The sequence below is a fragment of the Notolepis coatsorum genome, assembly GCF_963971535.1.
Source record: "Notolepis coatsorum genome assembly, chromosome: 13".
Taxonomy (NCBI): Eukaryota; Metazoa; Chordata; class Actinopteri; order Aulopiformes; family Paralepididae; genus Notolepis; species Notolepis coatsorum.
The window spans coordinates 108,196,980-108,218,061 of NC_140177.1; the positions used below are offsets into that span (position 1 = coordinate 108,196,980).

The following is a 21,082-nucleotide window of genomic DNA, read 5'->3' on the forward strand; positions in this document are numbered from 1 at the left end:
TTTATAACCCCAGAGCTGAAGGGAAAATATGCACCAACACAAAGAGCATGCTGGAGGATGTGTGGGAAGGAGGGGGCAAATCACACGCACATATTCTGGGGATGTCAGAAGCTGAAGGGATATTGGGAGGACATAGGGGAGGCAATGAACAGAATATTAGGATACGGGTTACCACAAACGGGACTGGTGCTTTACTTAGGAGACCTGACACACGAGGGAATACAAGGGGGGGACAAATATTTAATAAAGATAATGTTGATAGCGGCCAGAAAAGCAATAACAAGACTGTGGTACAAAGAAGACCCACCGACAATAGCACAATGGGTAGGAATAGTAGGAGATACAGGATATGGAGAGGATAACACACATGCTGAGGTTACAGGAAGAGAAATTTGGAGAAAGATGGGGAAAGTGGGAGGATTACAAGGGGAACGAAAACGACATAACAGAGGAAGAACCAAATGCAACACAAGAGGGCGAAGGGTAAAGGAGGAAAGAGGTTCAAGGAGGGTCTCTGAACCCATGTCACAAAATGCTGCTTTAGTTAGCTTTTTTATTTAAATTTTTGTTTAGGGTATGACAACTGTTTTATGTTTTTCCATTTTATTATTTATGTTTGTGGAATTTCTGCTCAAGTCAGTATTTTTATTTTGTTTTTGAGTATAAAATTTTTTCTTTATTGTTTATGTCTGTTTAATAGTGTTGTTGATGTTATTGTATATGTGTATGTCTATAAATGTTTAAAGGGGAACTATCTTATAAATGGCCTTTTTGAGTGTTTAGCATTGTTTCCTAGCTATGTGAACTTATATTAATATGATCTATGTCTCAAAATTCTCATATTGGCGCATTCTTCCAATTCTCCTCTCACAATATTCACCCTCACTGAACTGAGTCATTTGAAATGTGCTGATATGTGATGTCAGAGAGACACCGCTGCATGTTAATGTTCAGGCGGGGCCGAGCCGCGCAGTGGTTTAGGAGCCCAGGCTCAAAACAGCTCGAGATCTTGAGGTAGAAAAATACTGTTTTTGAGGACTTGATTAGAAATACAAAACAATGAATAAAAAAAATATATATATATTACAGAGGTGTTCCATAGACTCACAGGAATTGTGTAAAAGTGCCCAAATAGTGAAATAAATAGTAAAATAGTTCCCCTTTAATAAAAATTTAAGTTTAAAAAAAAAAAACGAATAATAAAGTATAATGCAGCGGCATGTCATTTGCTTACCATGTGCAAAACAACAAGCAAAACATTTATTAATACACCAGTTTCACATTAAACTGATTAATGAATAGCTAATCCAATAAACTGGTATTGGTTTTCTCTGGATTGTTGAAACAGGGTGGTTATAAGGTGACCCTGCTTCTTATAATGGGATACTTCAATCTACATATACGTGTATTGTAATTAGAGCTGGGCCGTTAACGGCGTTAACGTGCTGCGTTAACGCTATACTAGTATCGCAAATAATATAATTAACGCATTAAATTTTTTTTTTTTTTTTTTTTTTTCATTTTTTTTTTTTACCTTTATTTACCCAGGGTAGGTTCGCTGAGCACAGATGCTCTTTTTCAGGAACGCCCTGCTTCACATTCACACAGTTCCATTCACACCTGGGAGCTGCCCAGTACAACCACAGTTGACACCATTGGCCACTGAGCAACTCCACTGGAGCAGTTGATTCAAGCCATGTCACATAGTTCAAGTTTGAAATGATTCTTTCTGTTTTTCTCCTGAGAGTGTGCTAGATAGTGTGCTAGATACTGTACTGTACTGGTAATATTATTTATTTGTGTTAACTTCTGAATAAAACAACTTATTAAACACAAGTACATCTTATTGAACATTATTTTGATATTTCATTACCAATTATCATAGCAAAACAGCTTTTTCAAACAGTCTGTAATGTATTTTGGAAACGGGAGATGGGCTCATGGTGTAATGGGCCACCTGGCCTGAGAAACATAAGGAGGAAAGAAAAAGTAAGGACTTACTTCTGGTCATTATTTGGGTAGAACACACATATTTTGAATGCCTTCGGCAGGTTTTTTTTTTTTTTTTAGCCATTTTAATCTAGATTAATCTAGATTAAATCCAGGATTGCAGATAGATTAATCTAGATTAAAAAAAAATCTATGCCCACCTCTAATTGTAATATAAATGTATTTATAGACTGCATGAAACACTGCCTAGTAAACCAATGTGTGTTGTTGTGTTTCTTCAGAGTGGTAACAAGGTGACCCTGCAAACCACCGCTCTAGAGAACACCTCCATCAAGGTGGGTCCTGCCAGGAAGACCAGCTACAAGTCCAAGATGGCGCGACGCAGCAAGAGGAGCAAGAAGAAGGACGGACAGGACAGGTGAGGCATTTATGGTCTACAGCAAGTTTATACTGGACAGCAGATTTATACTAGACTGGACAGCAAGTTTATACTGGACAGCAGGTTTATACTAGACTGGACAGCAAGTTTATACTGGACAGCAGATTTATACTAGACTGGACAGCAAGTTTATACTGGACAGCAGGTTTATACTAGACTGGACAGCAAGTTTATACTGGACAGCAGGTTTATACTAGACTGGACAGCAAGTTTATACTGGACAGCAGGTTTATACTAGACTGGACAGCAAGTTTATACTGGACAGCAGATTTATACTAGACTGGACAGCAAGTTTATACTGGACAGCAGATTTATACTAGACTGGACAGCAAGTTTATCCTGGACAGCAGATTTATACTAGATTGGACAGCAAGTTTATAGACTGGACAGCAGGTATATAGACTGGACAGCAAGTTTATAGACTGGACAGCAGGTTTATAGACTAGACAGCAGGTTTATAGACTAGACAGCAGGTTTATAGACTGGACAGCAGGTATAGACTGGACAGCAGGTATAGACTGGACAGCAGGTATAGACTGGACAGCAGGTATAGACTGGACAGCAGGTATAGACTGGACAGCAGGTATAGACTGGACAGCAGGTATATAGACTGGACAGCAGGTTTATAGACTAGACAGCAGGTATAGACTGGACAGCAGGTTTATAGACTAGACAGCAGGTTTATAGACTGGACAGCAGGTTTATAGACTAGACAGCAGGTTTATAGACTGGACAGCAGGTTTATAGACTGGACAGCAGGTTTATAGACTAGACAGCAGGTTTATAGACTAGACGGCAGGTTTATAGACTAGACGGCAGGTTTATAGACTAGACGGCAGGTTTATAGACTAGACAGCAGGTTTATAGACTGGACAGCAGGTTTATAGACTGGACAGCAGGTTTATAGACTAGACAGCAGGTTTATAGACTGGACAGCAGGTTTATAGACTGGACAGCAGGTTTATAGACTGGACACTAGACTGGACAGCAGGTTTATAGACTGGACAGCAGGTTTATAGACTGAACAGCAGGTTTATAGACTGGACAGCAGGTTTATAGACTGGACACTAGACTAGACAGCAGGTTTATAGACTAGACAGCAGGTTTATAGACTAGACAGCAGGTATAGACTGGACAGCAGGTTTATAGACTGGACGCCAGGTTTATAGACTGGACGCCAGGTTTATAGACTGGACAGCAGGTTTATAGACTGGACAGCAGGTTTATAGACTAGACAGCAGGTTTATAGACTAGACAGCAGGTTTCTACTAGACTGGACAGCAGGTTTCTACTAGACTGGACAGCAGGTTTATAGACTAGACAGCAGGTATAGACTGGACAGCAGGTTTATAGACTGGACAGCAGGTTTATAGACTGGACAGCAGGTTTATAGACTGGACAGCAGGTTTCTACTAGACTGGACAGCAGGTTTATAGACTAGACAGCAGGTTTATAGACTAGACAGCAGGTTTATAGACTGGACAGCAGGTATAGACTGGACAGCAGGTATAGACTGGACAGCAGGTATAGACTGGACAGCAGGTTTATAGACTGGACAGCAGGTTTATAGACTAGACAGCAGGTATAGACTGGACAGCAGGTTTATAGACTAGACAGCAGGTTTATAGACTGGACAGCAGGTTTATAGACTGGACAGCAGGTTTATAGACTAGACAGCAGGTTTATAGACTAGACAGCAGGTTTATAGACTAGACAGCAGGTTTATAGACTAGACAGCAGGTTTATAGACTAGACAGCAGGTTTATAGACTAGACAGCAGGTTTATAGACTAGACAGCAGGTTTATAGACTAGACAGCAGGTTTATACACTGGACAGCAGGTTTATAGACGAGACATTAGGTATAGACTGAACAGCAGGTTTATAGACTGGACAGCAGGTTTATAGACTGGACAGCAGGTTTATAGACTAGACAGCAGGTTTATAGACTGAACAGCAGGTTTATAGACTGGACAGCAGGTTTATAGACTGGACAGCAGGTTTCTACTAGACTGGACAGCAGGTTTATAGACTAGACAGCAGGTTTATAGACTGGACAGCAGGTATAGACTGGACAGCAGGTTTATAGACTGGACAGCAGGTTTCTACTAGACTGGACAGCAGGTTTATAGACTGGACAGCAGGTATAGACTGGACAGCAGGTTTATAGACTAGACAGCAGGTTTATAGACTAGACAGCAGGTTTATAGACTGGACAGCAGGTTTATAGACTGGACAGCAGGTTTATAGACTAGACAGCAGGTTTATAGACTGAACAGCAGGTTTATAGACTAGACAGCAGGTTTATAGACTGGACAGCAGGTTTATAGACTGGACAGCAGGTTTATAGACTGGACAGCAGGTTTATAGACTAGACCGCAGGTTTATAGACTAGACAGCAGGTTTATAGACTAGACAGCATGTTTATAGACTAGACAGCAGGTTTATAGACTGGACAGCAGGTTTATAGACTAGACAGCAGGTTTATAGACTAGACAGCAGGTTTATAGACTGGACAGCAGGTTTATAGACTGGACACTAGACTGGACAGCAGGTTTATAGACTGGACAGCAGGTTTATAGACTGAACAGCAGGTTTATAGACTGGACAGCAGGTTTATAGACTGGACACTAGACTAGACAGCAGGTTTATAGACTAGACAGCAGGTTTATAGACTAGACAGCAGGTATAGACCGGACAGCAGGTTTATAGACTGGACGCCAGGTTTATAGACTGGACGCCAGGTTTATAGACTGGACAGCAGGTTTATAGACTGGACAGCAGGTTTATAGACTAGACAGCAGGTTTCTACTAGACTGGACAGCAGGTTTATAGACTAGACAGCAGGTATAGACTGGACAGCAGGTTTATAGACTGGACAGCAGGTTTATAGACTGGACAGCAGGTTTCTACTAGACTGGACAGCAGGTTTATAGACTAGACAGCAGGTTTATAGACTAGACAGCAGGTTTACAGCAGGTTTATAGACTGAACAGCAGGTTTATAGACTGGACAGCAGGTTTATAGACTAGACAGCAGGTTTATAGACTGAACAGCAGGTTTATAGACTGAACAGCAGGTTTATAGACTAGACAGCAGGTTTATAGACTAGACAGCAGGTTTATAGACTAGACAGCAGGTTTATAGACTAGACAGCAGGTTTATAGACTAGACAGCAGGTTTATAGACTGGACAGCAGGTTTATAGACTAGACAGCAGGTTTATAGACTGGACAGCAGGTTTATAGACTGGACAGCAGGTTTATAGACTGGACAGCAGGTTTATAGACTGGACAGCAGGTTTATAGACTGGACAGCAGGTTTATAGACTAGACAGCAGGTTTACAGCAGGTTTATAGACTAGACAGCAGGTTTATAGACTGAACAGCAGGTTTATAGACTGGACAGCAGGTTTATAGACTAGACAGCAGGTTTATAGACTGAACAGCAGGTTTATAGACTGAACAGCAGGTTTATAGACTAGACAGCAGGTTTATAGACTGAACAGCAGGTTTATAGACTAGACAGCAGGTTTATAGACTGGACAGCAGGTTTATAGACTGGACAGCAGGTTTATAGACTGGACAGCAGGTTTATAAACTGAACAGCAGGTTTATAGACTAGACAGCAGGTTTATAGACTAGACAGCAGGTATAGACTGGACAGCAGGTTTATAGACTGGACAGCAGGTTTATAGACTGGACAGCAGGTTTATAGACTGGACAGCAGGTTTATAGACTGGACAAAAGGTTTATAGACTAGACAGCAGGTATAGACTGAACAGCAGGTTTATAGACTAGACAGCAGGTTTATAGACTGGACAGCAGGTTTATAGACTGGACAGCAGGTTTATAGACTGGACAACAGGTTTATAGACTAGACAGCAGGTATAGACTGAACAGCAGATTTATAGACTAGACAGCAGGTTTATAGACTAGACAGCAGGTTTATAGACTAGACAGCAGGTTTATAGACTAGACAGCAGGTTTATAGACTAGACAGCAGGTTTATAGACTGAACAGCAGGTTTATAGACTGGACAGCAGGTATAGACTGAACAGCAGGTTTATAGACTAGACAGCAGGTTTATAGACTAGACAGCAGGTTTATAGACTGAACAACAGGTTTATAGACTAGACAGCAGGTTTATAGACTGGACAGCAGGTTTATAGACTAGACAGCAGGTTTATAGACTGGACAGCAGGTTTATAGACTAGACAGCAGGTTTATAGACTAGACAGCAGGTTTATAGACTAGACAGCAGGTTTATAGACTAGACAGCAGGTTTATAGACTGGACAGCAGGTTTATAGACTGGACACTAGACTGGACAGCAGGTTTATAGACTGGACAGCAGGTGTATAGACTGAACAGCAGGTTTATAGACTGAACAGCAGGTTTATAGACTGGACAGCAGGTTTATAGACTGGACACTAGACTAGACAGCAGGTTTATAGACTAGACAGCAGGTTTATAGACTAGACAGCAGGTATAGACTGGACAGCAGGTTTATAGACTGGACGCCAGGTTTATAGACTGGACGCCAGGTTTATAGACTGGACAGCAGGTTTATAGACTGGACAGCAGGTTTATATACTAGACAGCAGGTTTCTACTAGACTGGACAGCAGGTTTATAGACTAGACAGCAGGTATAGACTGGACAGCAGGTTTATAGACTGGACAGCAGGTTTATAGACTGGACAGCAGGTTTATAGACTGGACAGCAGGTTTATAGACTGGACAGCATGTTTCTACTAGACCGGACAGCAGGTTTATAGACTAGACAGCAGGTTTATAGACTAGACAGCAGGTTTACACCAGGTTTATAGACTAGACAGCAGGTTTATAGACTGAACAGCAGGTTTATAGACTGGACAGCAGGTTTATAGACTAGACAGCAGGTTTATAGACTGGACAGCAGGTTTATAGACTGGACAGCAGGTTTATAGACTGAACAGCAGGTTTATAGACTAGCCAGCAGGTTTATAGACTAGACAGCAGGTTTATAGACTGGACAGCAGGTTTATAGACTAGACAGCAGGTTTATAGACTGAACAGCAGGTTTATGGACAGCAGGTTTATAGACTGGACAGCAGGTTTATAGACTAGACAGCAGGTTTATAGACTGAACAGCAGGTTTATAGACTAGACAGCAGGTTTATAGACTAGACAGCAGGTATAGACTGGACAGCAGGTTTATAGACTGGACAGCAGGTTTATAGACTGGACAGCAGACTGGACAGCAGGTTTATAGACTGGACAACAGGTTTATAGACTAGACAGCAGGTTTATAGACTGGACAACAGGTTTATAGACTAGACAGCAGGTATAGACTGAACAGCAGATTTATAGACTAGACAGCAGGTTTATAGACTGGACAGCAGGTTTATAGACTGGACAACAGGTTTATAGACTAGACAGCAGGTATAGACTGAACAGCAGATTTATAGACTAGACAGCAGGTTTATAGACTAGACAGCAGGTTTATAGACTAGACAGCAGGTTTATAGACTGAACAGCAGGTTTATAGACTGGACAGCAGGTATAGACTGAACAGCAGGTTTATAGACTAGACAGCAGGTTTATAGACTAGACAGCAGGTTTATAGACTGAACAGCAGGTTTATAGACTGGACAACAGGTTTATAGACTAGACAGCAGGTATAGACTGAACAGCAGGTTTATAGACTGGACAGCAGGTTTATAGACTGGACACTAGACTGGACAGCAGGTATAGACTGGACAGCAGGTTTCTACTAGACTGGAGTCTGAGGGGCATGTTACACACAGTGTTTTTGTGCTCGTTTTTATACGTTTTTGAATACGTTTCATGTCCCTTTTACACAGAAATGTGTTTTTTGGCGTTTTTTGGTGGATACGTTGTGGCCCTAGCTGAAACGCTAAATTGTGTTTGCGTTTTTGAGCAACGCCAAAAACTCGCCGACAACAGTCGTGTAGCCTTCACGGAGCCGTTGTTGCGAAAACGCCCATGCGCAGTAGATACCATCTGCGTGCCCTTCCGGTGAAAACAGTGTGTGTGTGTGTGGGTGTGTGTGTGTGTTTGGGACATAGCTCCGTGTCCCAAATAGCTGCAGCTACCATGTGTTGTCAAGTTATTGTTATAAGGACCCCAGTTCAAGCTACAACAGTCTGCATTCCCTTAACAATTGTTTGTATTGAGCCGTATTGTATTGTACCCATTATGCAATATGTTAAATAAAGTTTACATCCATTCATTCTGCTAGCATTACCACTGGCTAGCTATCAGACCCTGTTAGCTCAAAGCTCCTCTTTCAACTTAACAAGCATTAAACAAAATGGCCCAGTCATCTATTCACCTTTGTTTAATACACACAGCGTTGTCTCTAATGTTATCTAACTACTGATAGCTCGGAGCTCCCGATATCATCAGTTTGGTGCTGGCTAACTAGCGTGAGCTAACGTTAGCTTCTAGCCACAATGCTATACTATTAGAATGGCATATTCCATTGACGTTAGCATGCAGCTAACAATGTAGCTACCGATCTTTTTTTAGACTAAACTATCCGCTCTTGGTGGTCACTTGTGTTGATGTTAGTTTTGTTTCATCAACAAATGACAGGCAGAACACACAGTGAATGTATCCGTTTTGTTTATTGCACTTTTATTAGACTTTGCTGAAAAAGAAGTGCTGCACTGGGTAAATAGGCAAAAGATGGTGGCGCCCATAGGCGCCCGCCTTGTTGACATTTGCTTTGCAGGCACATTCAAGTTCTGATTGGTTGAAATTGCCTTCATGTTTGCCACCTACTGCCACCTACTGCTTTGGCAGTGTACTACATCAGTGTGCTCAGGTGACAAAAACGAAAGTGTGACTCGAGGCTGCCACGTTGCGGCGAAACTCATCTGACAATGAAACGAAAATGAAACGAAAGGTGTAACCGGCGCCTGAGTGTGTTGTTTGTGTCTCTGCAGCAGGCGACGCAGCATCTGGAAGAAGCTGTCCAAACACACCCCCGCCCCCCCCATGCAGAGCAGCCGCAGCTTCTCCTCCGGGTTCCACCAGTCCTCCAGCGACAGCCTCTCTGGCTCCCCCACACAGAGCCTCTCACCTGGGCCCTCCACACCCTGTCGCTCCCCTGCCCCGGACCACTCTGGAGGTGAGAGAAGAACGCACGATGGCCTGGGTGCCGGCCTTGGGGAGTAGGCCCTTCTCACTGCAGCCATTTTGACTTGTCAGAAATGGGTAAAGGTGTGACCATAGATATAGACTATTTATTATTCTGTAATAGATAAAGAATGTTCTTTATTCTATTCTATATTCTATTGTTACACCTTTGTTTACCCATCTATAGCAAGTGAAAATGGCTGATGTGAAAATGGCCTGCTGCCATCTGATTATCATGTGTATAATCTGTGTTACTTGTCTCCTATCCCCTCCAACTGTCCTATTTCAATATGACGTTGTGATATAAAAAGAACACACACTTCTGTTCTGTTGCATGGGTAGTGGACGGAGGTAAATTGCACCCGCTCTCAAAACAGAAGCTGTGAAGTTACCTTTTGTAAATCACTAAATTGTGACAATTGTTCTTCATTTCGTTAGTGATTGCAATGTGAAATGATAAACGTCAGATCTAAATCTACTAAACAGCTATTGTAATAACTAGGGATGCCCCGATCACGTTTTTTGCCACCTATCACCGATCGTCTATGAGCCATATCGACCGATACCGATCGTTTTTGGTTTTATATACCGGTAAAAAAAAATTACGAATAATGTCAATTATGTTATAAGACATTGATATCAGGAGCTATCTGTAGCTACTGCTAGCCGGCTAGATGACGTTAGACAATGCATCATGTATTAAAATAAAGTGAACTATTTAGTTTACTGGGTCATTTAGTTAAAACAGTTAGCTACCTAGCTAACGGAGGTCTCATGCTGGCCGATTGATCGGCACGCGGCATCCCTATCATTCTTAAACTGAATTGGATCATGTTTTCCGTGTCATCGATCGTTTTCACGATCGGTGAAAATAAAGCATCGGTAGGAATGTCATTTGATAATCTAATATATGCATTTATGCCTATATCTCATGTTCTAGGAATTACTGCAGAAAACGATAAAAACATATTTATACTCTAGACGGTATTTTCGTATGAATGTGTGAATGAAAAAGTAAAACGTTTCTACATCCTGAACGATAGATAATCGATGTTGAATGGGCCATAGTAATGTCAATTTAGCAATACAATTTAAAAAGTTATAGCCCTGCAAAGAAGGTAAACATCTCCATAGACTTAGACTGGTGGCAGTGATCAAACATTGATGGATATAAGCGTGGCAGTTAATGTGTTAAAATGTGATATCAAAAAATATCTATCTGTTTTCAAAAAGAAAAAGATTTTTCTTTTTTTTTTACATTTCTATAACCTTTATTTACCCAGGCAAGCAAGTAAGAACAAATTCTGATTTTATTTATTGTCAAAAGTATGCATAATGTTGTGTTGATTCCACAACAAGAGATATGTAATGTTAATTGTATACCTGGAAACCCTGCATATATCGGTATCGGTTGATATCGGTATCGGAAATTAAGAGTTGGACAATATCGGTATCGGTAAAAAAGCCAATATCGAGCATCCCTAATTATCGGAATTCACCGATCTCATATTTATACTGAATATCGGCCGATACCGATCGCTGGCCGATCGATCGGGGCATCCCTAGTAATAACAACAAATTTGGGATGCGCCGATATGAAAATGTTGGCAGATAGTTACTGATAACCGATGCCTGGTAACCGATATTACATATTACCAATGTTTTTATTTTATTTTTATTTAACCTTTATTTACCAAGGCAAGTAAGAACAAATTCTTATATACAAAAGCAGCCTGACCAAAAGGCAAAGGCCTTTTGAGGGAATGGGGGAGCTGCAATAAAAACAAGGTTATGTACATGCATACAAGTAAATTACAAAAATTACAGTAGCAATAGTATACAAGGAAAATTACAATAAATAAGGGAGAGAGGGCGCTCCAATAGAAGCGGTCGTCTCGGGTTCGTTTCCCAGTCCCGGCGACCATTTGCTGCATGTCTTCCCTACCTCTCCTCCCGTTCTCCCTCTCTCCCTCTATCGGTCCTGCGTGGCCAGAAAAAGCTGAAAATGCTATAAATAAAAGTAAAAAATAAAAAAGAATGGTGAGAGAAGGAAAGAGTGGAAAAATGGAGAGTGATAACTAGAGTTAGAGAAGGGGGAGAAGGAGAGAGGTAGGTGACGGGACTTAGGGGGAGGAGAGAAGAGTCTGAGGGCTATGTGTGCGATTTAGAGGCAGTCAGCAGGTGCAACAGTCGGTTATGATTTGTTGCAGATTTTGTTTAAAAGCAGTGAGCGATGTGAGGGCAGTGAGTTTAAGGGTGTTTTGTAAGGTGTTCCAGTCAAATGCAGCAGCAAATCGGTAGGGCTGTCTTAAATACTTTGAAGCTTCGTTTGATGGGCATGGGATTCGAATATGAAAATAAAATTTGATTATTAAAAAAAAAAAAATTAAAAAATATTTTTTTTGTTTTGCTTTGCAAAATCAACTCTGCCTCTCTTTGTTAACTACAACAAGTAATGCTGTTTGTTATTTAAGATGAGTGCTGTTTATTTAAGATGAGGTCGGACTCTGCACTGACAGATTTGTGTTCATTGTGCTGCTTTTATAAAGCCTCAAATGACGGCTTACAATATTTCATGAAAGCAAAGTGTTTTGTTTGTCTAAGATTTAAAAAGGTTTACATTTTACAGCACTGACAAAGTTGAACAAAGTGCTGTACAAGTCCCACAACATACAAAAGAATATTAACACTTTGGCAGCTGGAAAACGCCTAAACACGTCATTCCCGGCCATGCTCAAGTTGCCGAAGACGCCTTACAGCGTCTTTAATATCAATATTTCAAAAATCTGGGATCGGATTCATATTTCCCCTCCGCTGGCCTGAGATCCACCAGGAGGACCCACTGAGCTCTCTGGCGGTTCAGGAGCGCCATCTGGTGGCCGATCGGCGCAATCACTTAACAGGAAGTGCTACGGAGATTGTGCTGGTCGGCCGTATTACTTCCGGGCACTAGCTATAGGTTCCGGGACTCGATCTCGACACACTACATAGCGATCGATTGCCAATAACTCGATAAACAACATGATTTGGACGTATATACCATTATACAAGCTGGAGATGGACCGGGTAAATCTACATCCCATAATGATAAAATTTCTACTCTACGATGATCGCCCAACGGCGCGCGGAGACTGGGGTGAGTTTTAGCGTGTAAAGTTACCGTCTTCGATACTAACTGCTATTATCAACAGATGATTGGTATAACGCTGCCCACGGAATTATAAACGCCCCCTAGCCCATCCGGTCAACATCAGATGACGTGTAGTAACTTCTAGAAGTACGTCTAGTTGGAATTTTTTATATCGCGCTGATTGCCATAAAACTGTATTGCATCATCAATATAATGTATTTGGGGCTATAGATCACGTTCTGGAGAAAGCTGCAGAAAGAGATGAAAACATACTTATACATTAGACTATGAATATGTGAATGAAAAAGTTTAACGTTGCTACACAATGAACAATACATATAGGACTTTGAATGGGCCCTAATAATGGCAATGTAGCAATAGAATTTAAAAAGTTATAGCCCTGCAAAGAAGGGGACTTTCTCTATAGACAAATAGAGCCGGCAACCTACGGTTGATAATGAATTTAACCCATGGCAGCCAAAGTGTTAAATTATTATTATTATTAAAAAAAAAATTTATCTCGAAGCTTCGAATTAAAATCGAATCTCGCCCCCGAAGCTTCGAATTCCAAAAAATAAAATCAAAGGTCAGCCCTACAAATCGGAAGGCGTTGCGGCCAGAAACCGTGCAGGCTTTGGGGATGGTGAGTTTGATGAAGTTGCTGGACCTTAGGTTGTAATCAGAAGTGGAGACGTGCAGAAGGGAGGAGAGGTAGAGAGGTGTTTTACCAAGTATGGTTTTATAGATGACTTGAAGCCAGTGAAGAAGCCTTCTGGTGTGATGTCCAGTCCACCAGGTTATAAAGGTCACAGTGGTGAAGGGTGCACTAGTGGCAAAACAGATGGCGGAATGATGGAGTATGTCAAGTTTTCTGAGGGCACACTGGGATGCCATTCTATAGATGCTGTCACCATAGTCAAATAGGGATGTCTATATGATCTGTATAAATAAAACAAATGTCATCCTAAACAAACTTTGTGTGGCCAAAATAAGAAACACACACAACGGCAGCTAGACAGAGAAATAATTATCAGTTGTTCATTATTGTTCATACCAGTTTTGCTCTCGACTGATGCAATCAATAACAATCACCATCACCAGCCGATATGTTTACCGATGTATATTCATTCAATTCAATCTTTATTTATACTCTATAATACACTGAGTAATTAAACTCATTTACAGTGCCGTCGAGATGTTACATACACAAGTGTCACAGTGTGTTCATAAATATAAAGACATCAGACAATCAGAATAATTAAGAGCACTTAAGGTAATAATTTAAAAACAATTACATATTGTGGTGACCTGATTGGTCATTAAGGGTCTAAACCGACCCATAGACACTGGAGTGTCTAGTTTCAGTGTTTCCTGCAGGGTATTCCATGATGTAGGGGCAAAAAAGCCAAAAGCAGATCTACCAAGTTCAGTACAAATTCTAGGCACTCTAAGTGTAAGCCAAAAACTGGATTGTGTACGACAGGGTCCAGTGGTCCATTCCAATAAAGAACTAATATAATTTGGACAATCTCTTTTTTTTTTTAATCCACTTTTTCTCCCATTTTTCAATTTTTTCTCCCATCCCAATTTCGTATCATCCAATTCAACCCTCCCCTGTCACGGACGCTGTTTCTTGCCTCCCACAAGCCGGCTGCAATGTGGACTAAGTCATACATAGCACAAGTCCCCTCCGGTACTTGAGGTAACAGCAGTCGCATCTTTTCACCTGCGCAGCTCGATCTCTCAGTGGCGAGGAGTAACGCGTGGGAGGCTCACGCTGCCCCCGACACTTCCTGATTCTACTGCGCAGGCGCACCAACCGACCTGTAGGAGTCGCTGTCCACAACGCCCGATTCCCACCCTTCAGTTTCCCTCCCCGTAATACGGCCAATGTGTATTACTGTGGACGACCAGCTAAACTGAAAGCAAATGTGGAGCGCTGGGCTCGAACTGACGAGCCCAGCGTCTCCAGCATTTCGTGGCGAGTGCCTTGCCCACTACGCCACGTAGCCGCCCTGGACAATCTCTAATTATGGCTTTATAAATAAAAAGATTGCAATGCAACTTACGTCTCTCTGCCAGAGAGGCCCACCCGACCTTATTATATAGGATACAATGGTGAGTACCATAACTATCACCGGTGATAAATCTAATGGCTGAATGATAAACAGAGTCTAAGGGCTTAACACATTAACTGCCACGCAGTTTGCCCCTCTCATACCACTCTCTGCCACCACTATAAGCCTATGGAGATGTTCACCTTCTTTGCAGGGCTATAACTTTTTAAATTGTATTGCTAAATTGACATTACTATGGCCCATTCATCATCGATTATCTATCGTTCAGGATGTAGGAACGTTATACTTTTTCATTCATAGATTCATACGAAAATACCGTCTAGAATATAAATATGTTTTTATCGTTTTCTGCAGTAATTCCTAGAACGCTAGTTATAGGCCTAAACGCATAATATAGATTATCGATTGCAGTTTATTCGTGATACACGCTATATTAAAAAATCCAACTGAATACGATCCTAAACGTTATGACTCATCATACGCGGATGAACGGGGGGGGGGGGGGTCGTTTATAATTCCGTGATAGTCAGTAAATGCTTTATACGTTACTGTCCTCTTACCGTTCGCCGATGAGACTGGAGGAAAAAGATCCCACTTATTTGACGTGGATCGACTAGATCCATTTCCGGATTGTATGGCGAAATAAACGACCAAATCATATCGATTATTGAGTTATGGCAGCGATCCATATACACGGATGTGTGTCTAGAGTCCCGCAACAATATGTGACTGCCGGACGCATTTCCCAGATGCACGGAGATCGACTCGATCCATTTCCGGTTTGGTAACTCGCCCGATCATCCACCAGGCGGCGGTATTGAAGCGTTGCACTGTTCTGCAGGCTCCCACTGTATCAGACCAGGCTCGGTGAGGGAATTATGAATACCATGGCGAAAGAATGAAATATGATCTCAATAACGTTGTACGCCGTGGATTGGCGGAATTCGCATGACCTTGAAACACGTCGTAAGCCGTTTCCGGTGGTGGATATGTTAAGAGTGGAAGCCGCTGCATGTCAATAAATCACATCTCCATAATCCAAAACAGATAGGAACACTGCTTCAACAACTCTCTTTCTACTAATCATAGGGAAGTTGGCTCTATTTCTATACAAAAAGCCAATCTTTTTCCGTAATTTACTGGCCATTCTGAAACTCTCTCGATATCAGAACTGTTCAGAGTCGATATATGCAAGTCACTATAAACATTATTATATATCTGTATATCTGCCCAGTTTTTCTCATCGGACCAATACCGATATGGTCACCAATATATTGTGCATCCCTACTAAAAATAATAAAATCACCATTCATTTTGACTAGTTATCACTCCTTCAAGACGTGTTCTGTTTACATAGAGTAGCAATTAGTGAAATGGAGCCATTGTTCTAGGAAGGTCCTTGAGATTTCTACGTTGCATTATGGCAGAGTCACAGTGACTTCCTCCTCTCTTAATATGTTCAGCCTTTCATTCATTCACCAGTACATCAAGTCAGAAACACTTGTTAGGTGCTTGTGTCCGAATTCACAAGGTAATGTCCCCATGGGCTGTACAAGTCTTCTTTAAACACGTCAAGAAGAACAAAATCCAAATATGCAACACTCCCAGACATTCCCCAACGAAGGTAAGGAAAAACTCATTAAAAACCTAGCAATAGGAAAAAAGCACCACAGGAGGCGACGTGGAGGAGAGAAACCTCAGATGGGCAGTTCAAAGGGGATCCCCCAACTTGGATGTCGGTGATAATATAGTGTTGCTATGGATGATTGATGGGTGGAGAATAAAACAGGCGAATAGTTGGTATGTATAAGACAAAACATTAAGTAGTTCCACACACACACACACACACACACACACACACACACACACACACACACACACACACACACACACACACATGGAAAGGACATCCAAATCAGCAGTCTGTCTCCCTGTGTTTTTGTTGTTTGTGTTCTGTCCTATGCCAGATTGACCTGCTGTTGTCCCTTTGGGGACATCACTACCCCCCCAGACCAGAGAAAGACTTTTGTCTTGTTTACATCAGGGTCCCCCATTTTCAATTCATAGTGACATTTATGACATACACAACATCATGACATTTATGACATAGGGACATACATGACATTTGTCACATATACGATATGCAAATATACAGTACTGTTACCCAGAGATCCTAACAGAAAATATATACATATGATGGGGAGGGTACTGTACATTAGGAGGGGGTGGGTGGGCACGCACCAGTGACCTAAAGTCACAGTATCTATTGCAACCTTTGCTGGGGAATGTGTCTGAATAATCAACCCTCCTGCAGTGTATCAATTGATTTTGTTTTTTTTTAGACTTTCAGACGGAGAGGTTTCAGCTGTTCTCTTAAAAACATGTGTTGCGGGCCATATATGCGCCATGCTATCTTTTGCCTGGAAGAAATGTGGTTTGTCAGGCGAATTGGTAGAATTCCTAGAAACCGTCTGTATTATATTTGTGTGTGTGTCAGATCTGGGTCCAATTTAATTTGACAAATAATACAAATAATGTTTGTTTTAATCTAATGGAAGTAATCTGTAAGGTTTACGTCATTCAGATAGTGTCGGGTAGGTAAGTAGTCAACGATAGAAAAGCACACTAAGTCGACTTTGAAATCATTTTGAAATAATCTTCTGCCACTCGCGTTGTCTTATGTGATGAAGGCCATACATTAACCCTTTCACTATCACACCACCAAAGGGTTAACCCTTTCACTGCCACACTACATACTGTTCTGTAGTGTGGTAGTGAAAGGGTTAACACAAACCGTTTGACCCACAGGTCGGGGTGTGTGATTGTTAAACATCAGGCTTATATAACAACTCGATCTGGTTTTGTACTTTATTGAAAACTTGCCTCAGACGTGTTTGAGGTTTTCTGGGCTTTCATCTCGCTTGCTGGCTCAAAACGGGCAATTATCAGCCAACCTGAACTCGGGAGTAGCCATTTGATCCTCCGTTTCCCCCTTTTGTTTTTCTTTCTTTTAGAAAAATATTCAGCTAGAATAATGTGAACCATTGGCTTCATCAGGGTTTGACATGTTTGTATTAACATTGTGCAATAAGTGAGGGATCATCAACGGGGAGGTGTGTGTGTGAAACACTTTTAAAGCACACCTGCCGGCCAATCGGAAAAGAGTATTCACCCAGACCTTTTAACTGCAGGAGAGTAAATCATATGCAGTCTTCAAGTTTCACCTCATTCCTAGTACGGACCGATGACCTGCACCTTTTTGGGTTTGTGTGTCCGTGATCATTCCTACTGAAGTTTCCGTCTTTTGTCTTTCAGACTCCAGCTCCTCTCCGTGCTCCAGCTCTCCCAACTCCCCCGTACCCCAGGCCCGGCCCAGCTCCCTCCACGTACTGGGCCGCTACAACAAAGCTGGCCGCTGCAAGTCCACCAGCAGCATCCCTCCTTCCCCGCTGGCCTGCATCCCCCCTCCTCAGCCCCTCTCCCCGCAGTGCTCCCCGTCCTCCCTCCCCAGTCACCCCAAGACTCTGCACGGCTTCCACGGCAAGACCCTGTCGCCGCCCACCATCACCCGCCACTCCGTGCGCCCCCGCAGCGCCGAGCCGCCGCGCTCGCCCCTCCTGAAGAGGGTGCAGTCGGCGGAGAAGCTGTCGGGCGGTTACCACGGCGACAAGAAGGCCTACGCCACCCGCCGCCACACCATGGAGGTGCCTCTGTCCGAGGGGGAGGGGCTGGAGGACCTGGAGGGGGACCCGGCCACCGGCTTCGTGTGCGTGGGGGAGCACGGCCGCCAGGGGCTGTACCTCGGAGGACAGAGGGGCTTCAGGGACACAGGGGCGCAGCACCGCGGCAGCGACCACCGCAACAAGGAGGTCGTGGTGATGCGGAAGCTAGCCCTGACGGACAGGAGGGACTCCTTCAAGAAGCAGGAGGCCGTGCAGGAGGTGAGTTTCGATGACCTGGAGGAGAAGGAGGCGGCGGCGGCGATGGCGGCGATGGCGATGCCCAGCTCCATGCCTCCCCTCAGGCAGCCCAAGGCTCACAAGGCCTCCTGGATCAACCCCGCTCAGTCCAGTCTGGAGCAGGAGGGGAGAGGGTCGCCCGGCACCATGCAGCAGAAGCCCAAGCCAAAAGAGAAGGAGGGCTTTTAGTGTGGCGTTCACTCAATACGGAGGTCACAGGTCACAGGTCAAGCTGGAGTCTTGCTGAGGAAAGAGACCCGAGGCTCACGTTGACGACTAGGGTCACTAATAACTCTGACCTGCTACTGTATTTTAATTTGAAGGGCTTGCATGTGTGTCAAGAGAACCGTGCCCCTCCCAGGCCCAAGTGTTTTTACAAGCAACCACCACCAGAAGAAGGAGGAGTCACAGTATGCATCCTACAACACCATTAACAGAGTGCCAAACTATGTTTACTTCCTTGTTGCTTGTCTGCCCTTCTTTTGGTTCTCTGATCACTGTGGCACCTGTAACTTGTACTTTGTAAATATCTTCCTTTTTTTTTTAATGAAGAAACCTATTTATGACTTTTTTATGCTCCATTCTGAATTCTTTTTTTGTTGTTGTTGTTGCTGAAAATGCCTTGACGCTTCAGCTACTCTTATTTGAGGAATTGCACAAATCGTACCTAGACATTTTTGTTGTATGAATCGGTTAGAAACCCACGCAACAACCTTTCTCCATGTGGCTAATATAATAGGTAAGTGCAGATGAGTGGGAGGGAGGATCTCTGCTAATACACCAGGTTTCATTACTCTTTGAGGGAAATGTTTCATGACCTAGCTGCTGTCTCAGTGTTCAAATTTGGCCTTTCAAACTGATTTTATTTTTATTTTTTAATCATTTATTTTTATTTTTTACAATGCTTCTGCAACTGTATGCTGTACTATACTAGTGTGTCTCCGAGGTTCCTCCACACCGCCTCTCAAGAGAAGATATACGGAGTAGATTGTGGTGGTGATTATCTGTATTCATAGTCATTCTGAAATATGTCTTGTGTAAAAGAAAGGAAGGAAAAAACCATGTCATTACTTCTAGCCGTGGTGCCAGAGCGTGGTTGCAGCCATGGGAGGAAACGTGTGAAAGGTACTGTACTGTACGACACGTCGTGACGATGACCCTCAATGCACCTCTCCTCACCATTGGCTGAAATAGCAAAACCATTGACTGGCATAGAGCGGGGTGTAAATGTTAAAACCCTCGCTTCTAGGTTTTAAGCAAGACCCTCTGCTCTCTTCCCGTAACGAGCGAGCGTGTCGTCGTCATAACTGCTTGGTACATCGGGTCTCTTCCCCCTCTCCTTATGAGTCTAATCTAGCATAAGTACGTGTTTGCACAAGTTGTAGTAGGCGTAGGCTGTAACACTGTTATAGCGTTTCTTTTTTTTGAGGAACCTCCTTTCTCTCTGGGGTTTGAGATGTACAGCGTATGACGATCCGCCTTTCTCTCTGGGGTTTGAGATGTACAGCGTATGACGTAGAAAACATAACCGGCTCCCTCGGCTGTTAAGAAGAAGAAAAGGAAAGGCGTGTAATATGAAAGGATGAATGTTTACATTTTTAGCAAAACAAGAAAAAAAACGACAAACGAAATACATTGTGTGTACATGTGAGGGTTTTTTGTCGTAGTCTCCTGTTAAATTATTCTCCGATAATGAATGGCATGATTCCACCAGAAGCCCTGATTTGAACGGATGAAGGAATGAGTTGAGAAGTCTTTTATTTTATTTCTTTGTATATTTTAATACGGAAGCAGCCTCGTTGCAGTACTAATAAACCTATGCTGTTTGATTTATATATAATGATGGACCTTATAACAGCGGTTGGTGATTATTTTTGTGACCTTGTGAGGGTAGATCAGCTTAAAGATGGACTCATCGATATATGTGTTTTGTTTTTATTTAGACTTTTCTATACCCGGGGCAGGCTGTCTTGAGTGAGTACACCTAGAAACACCTAAATCCACAAAGAATGGATTGCACGGAGCAAGTTGCACCCTTACTTAAAATTCATTATGAATTGAAAATGGGGGACCCTGATGTAAACAAGACGAAAGTCTTTCTCAGGTCTGCATCCCCTTAACAATTGTGTGTATTGAGCCGTACTGTATTGTACCCATTCTGCAATCTGTTAATAAAATGTTCATTCAATCAATCACAGTGCAGATTGATTGATTGAATGAAAATGTTATTAACAGATTGCAGAATGGGTACAATACAGTACAGCTCAATACACACAATTGTTAAGGGGATGCAGACTAGAGAAAGACTTTCGTCTTGTTTACATCAGGGTCCCCCATTTTCAATTCATAATTAATTTTAAGTAAGGGTGCAACTTGCTCCGTGC

The 21,082-nt window shown here is 42.5% G+C and overlaps 1 protein-coding gene across 2 annotated transcripts in view; it reads left to right on the forward strand.

The window, feature by feature from the left end:
- The window catches only part of mast3a (microtubule associated serine/threonine kinase 3a), a 276,511-nt gene extending 255,787 nt beyond the window's left edge, over positions 1 to 20,724 (forward strand). For both annotated transcript variants that reach the window (XM_084328022.1, XM_084328021.1), the window contains 3 exons: positions 2,232 to 2,368; positions 9,339 to 9,523; positions 18,055 to 20,724. In XM_084328022.1, coding sequence (XP_084184148.1) covers positions 2,232 to 2,368; positions 9,339 to 9,523; positions 18,055 to 18,887 — 1,155 coding nt within the window. In that variant the 3' untranslated portion in view covers positions 18,888 to 20,724. The remainder of the gene's footprint in view (positions 1 to 2,231; positions 2,369 to 9,338; positions 9,524 to 18,054) is intronic.
- The last annotated feature ends 358 nt before the right edge of the window (positions 20,725 to 21,082 follow it).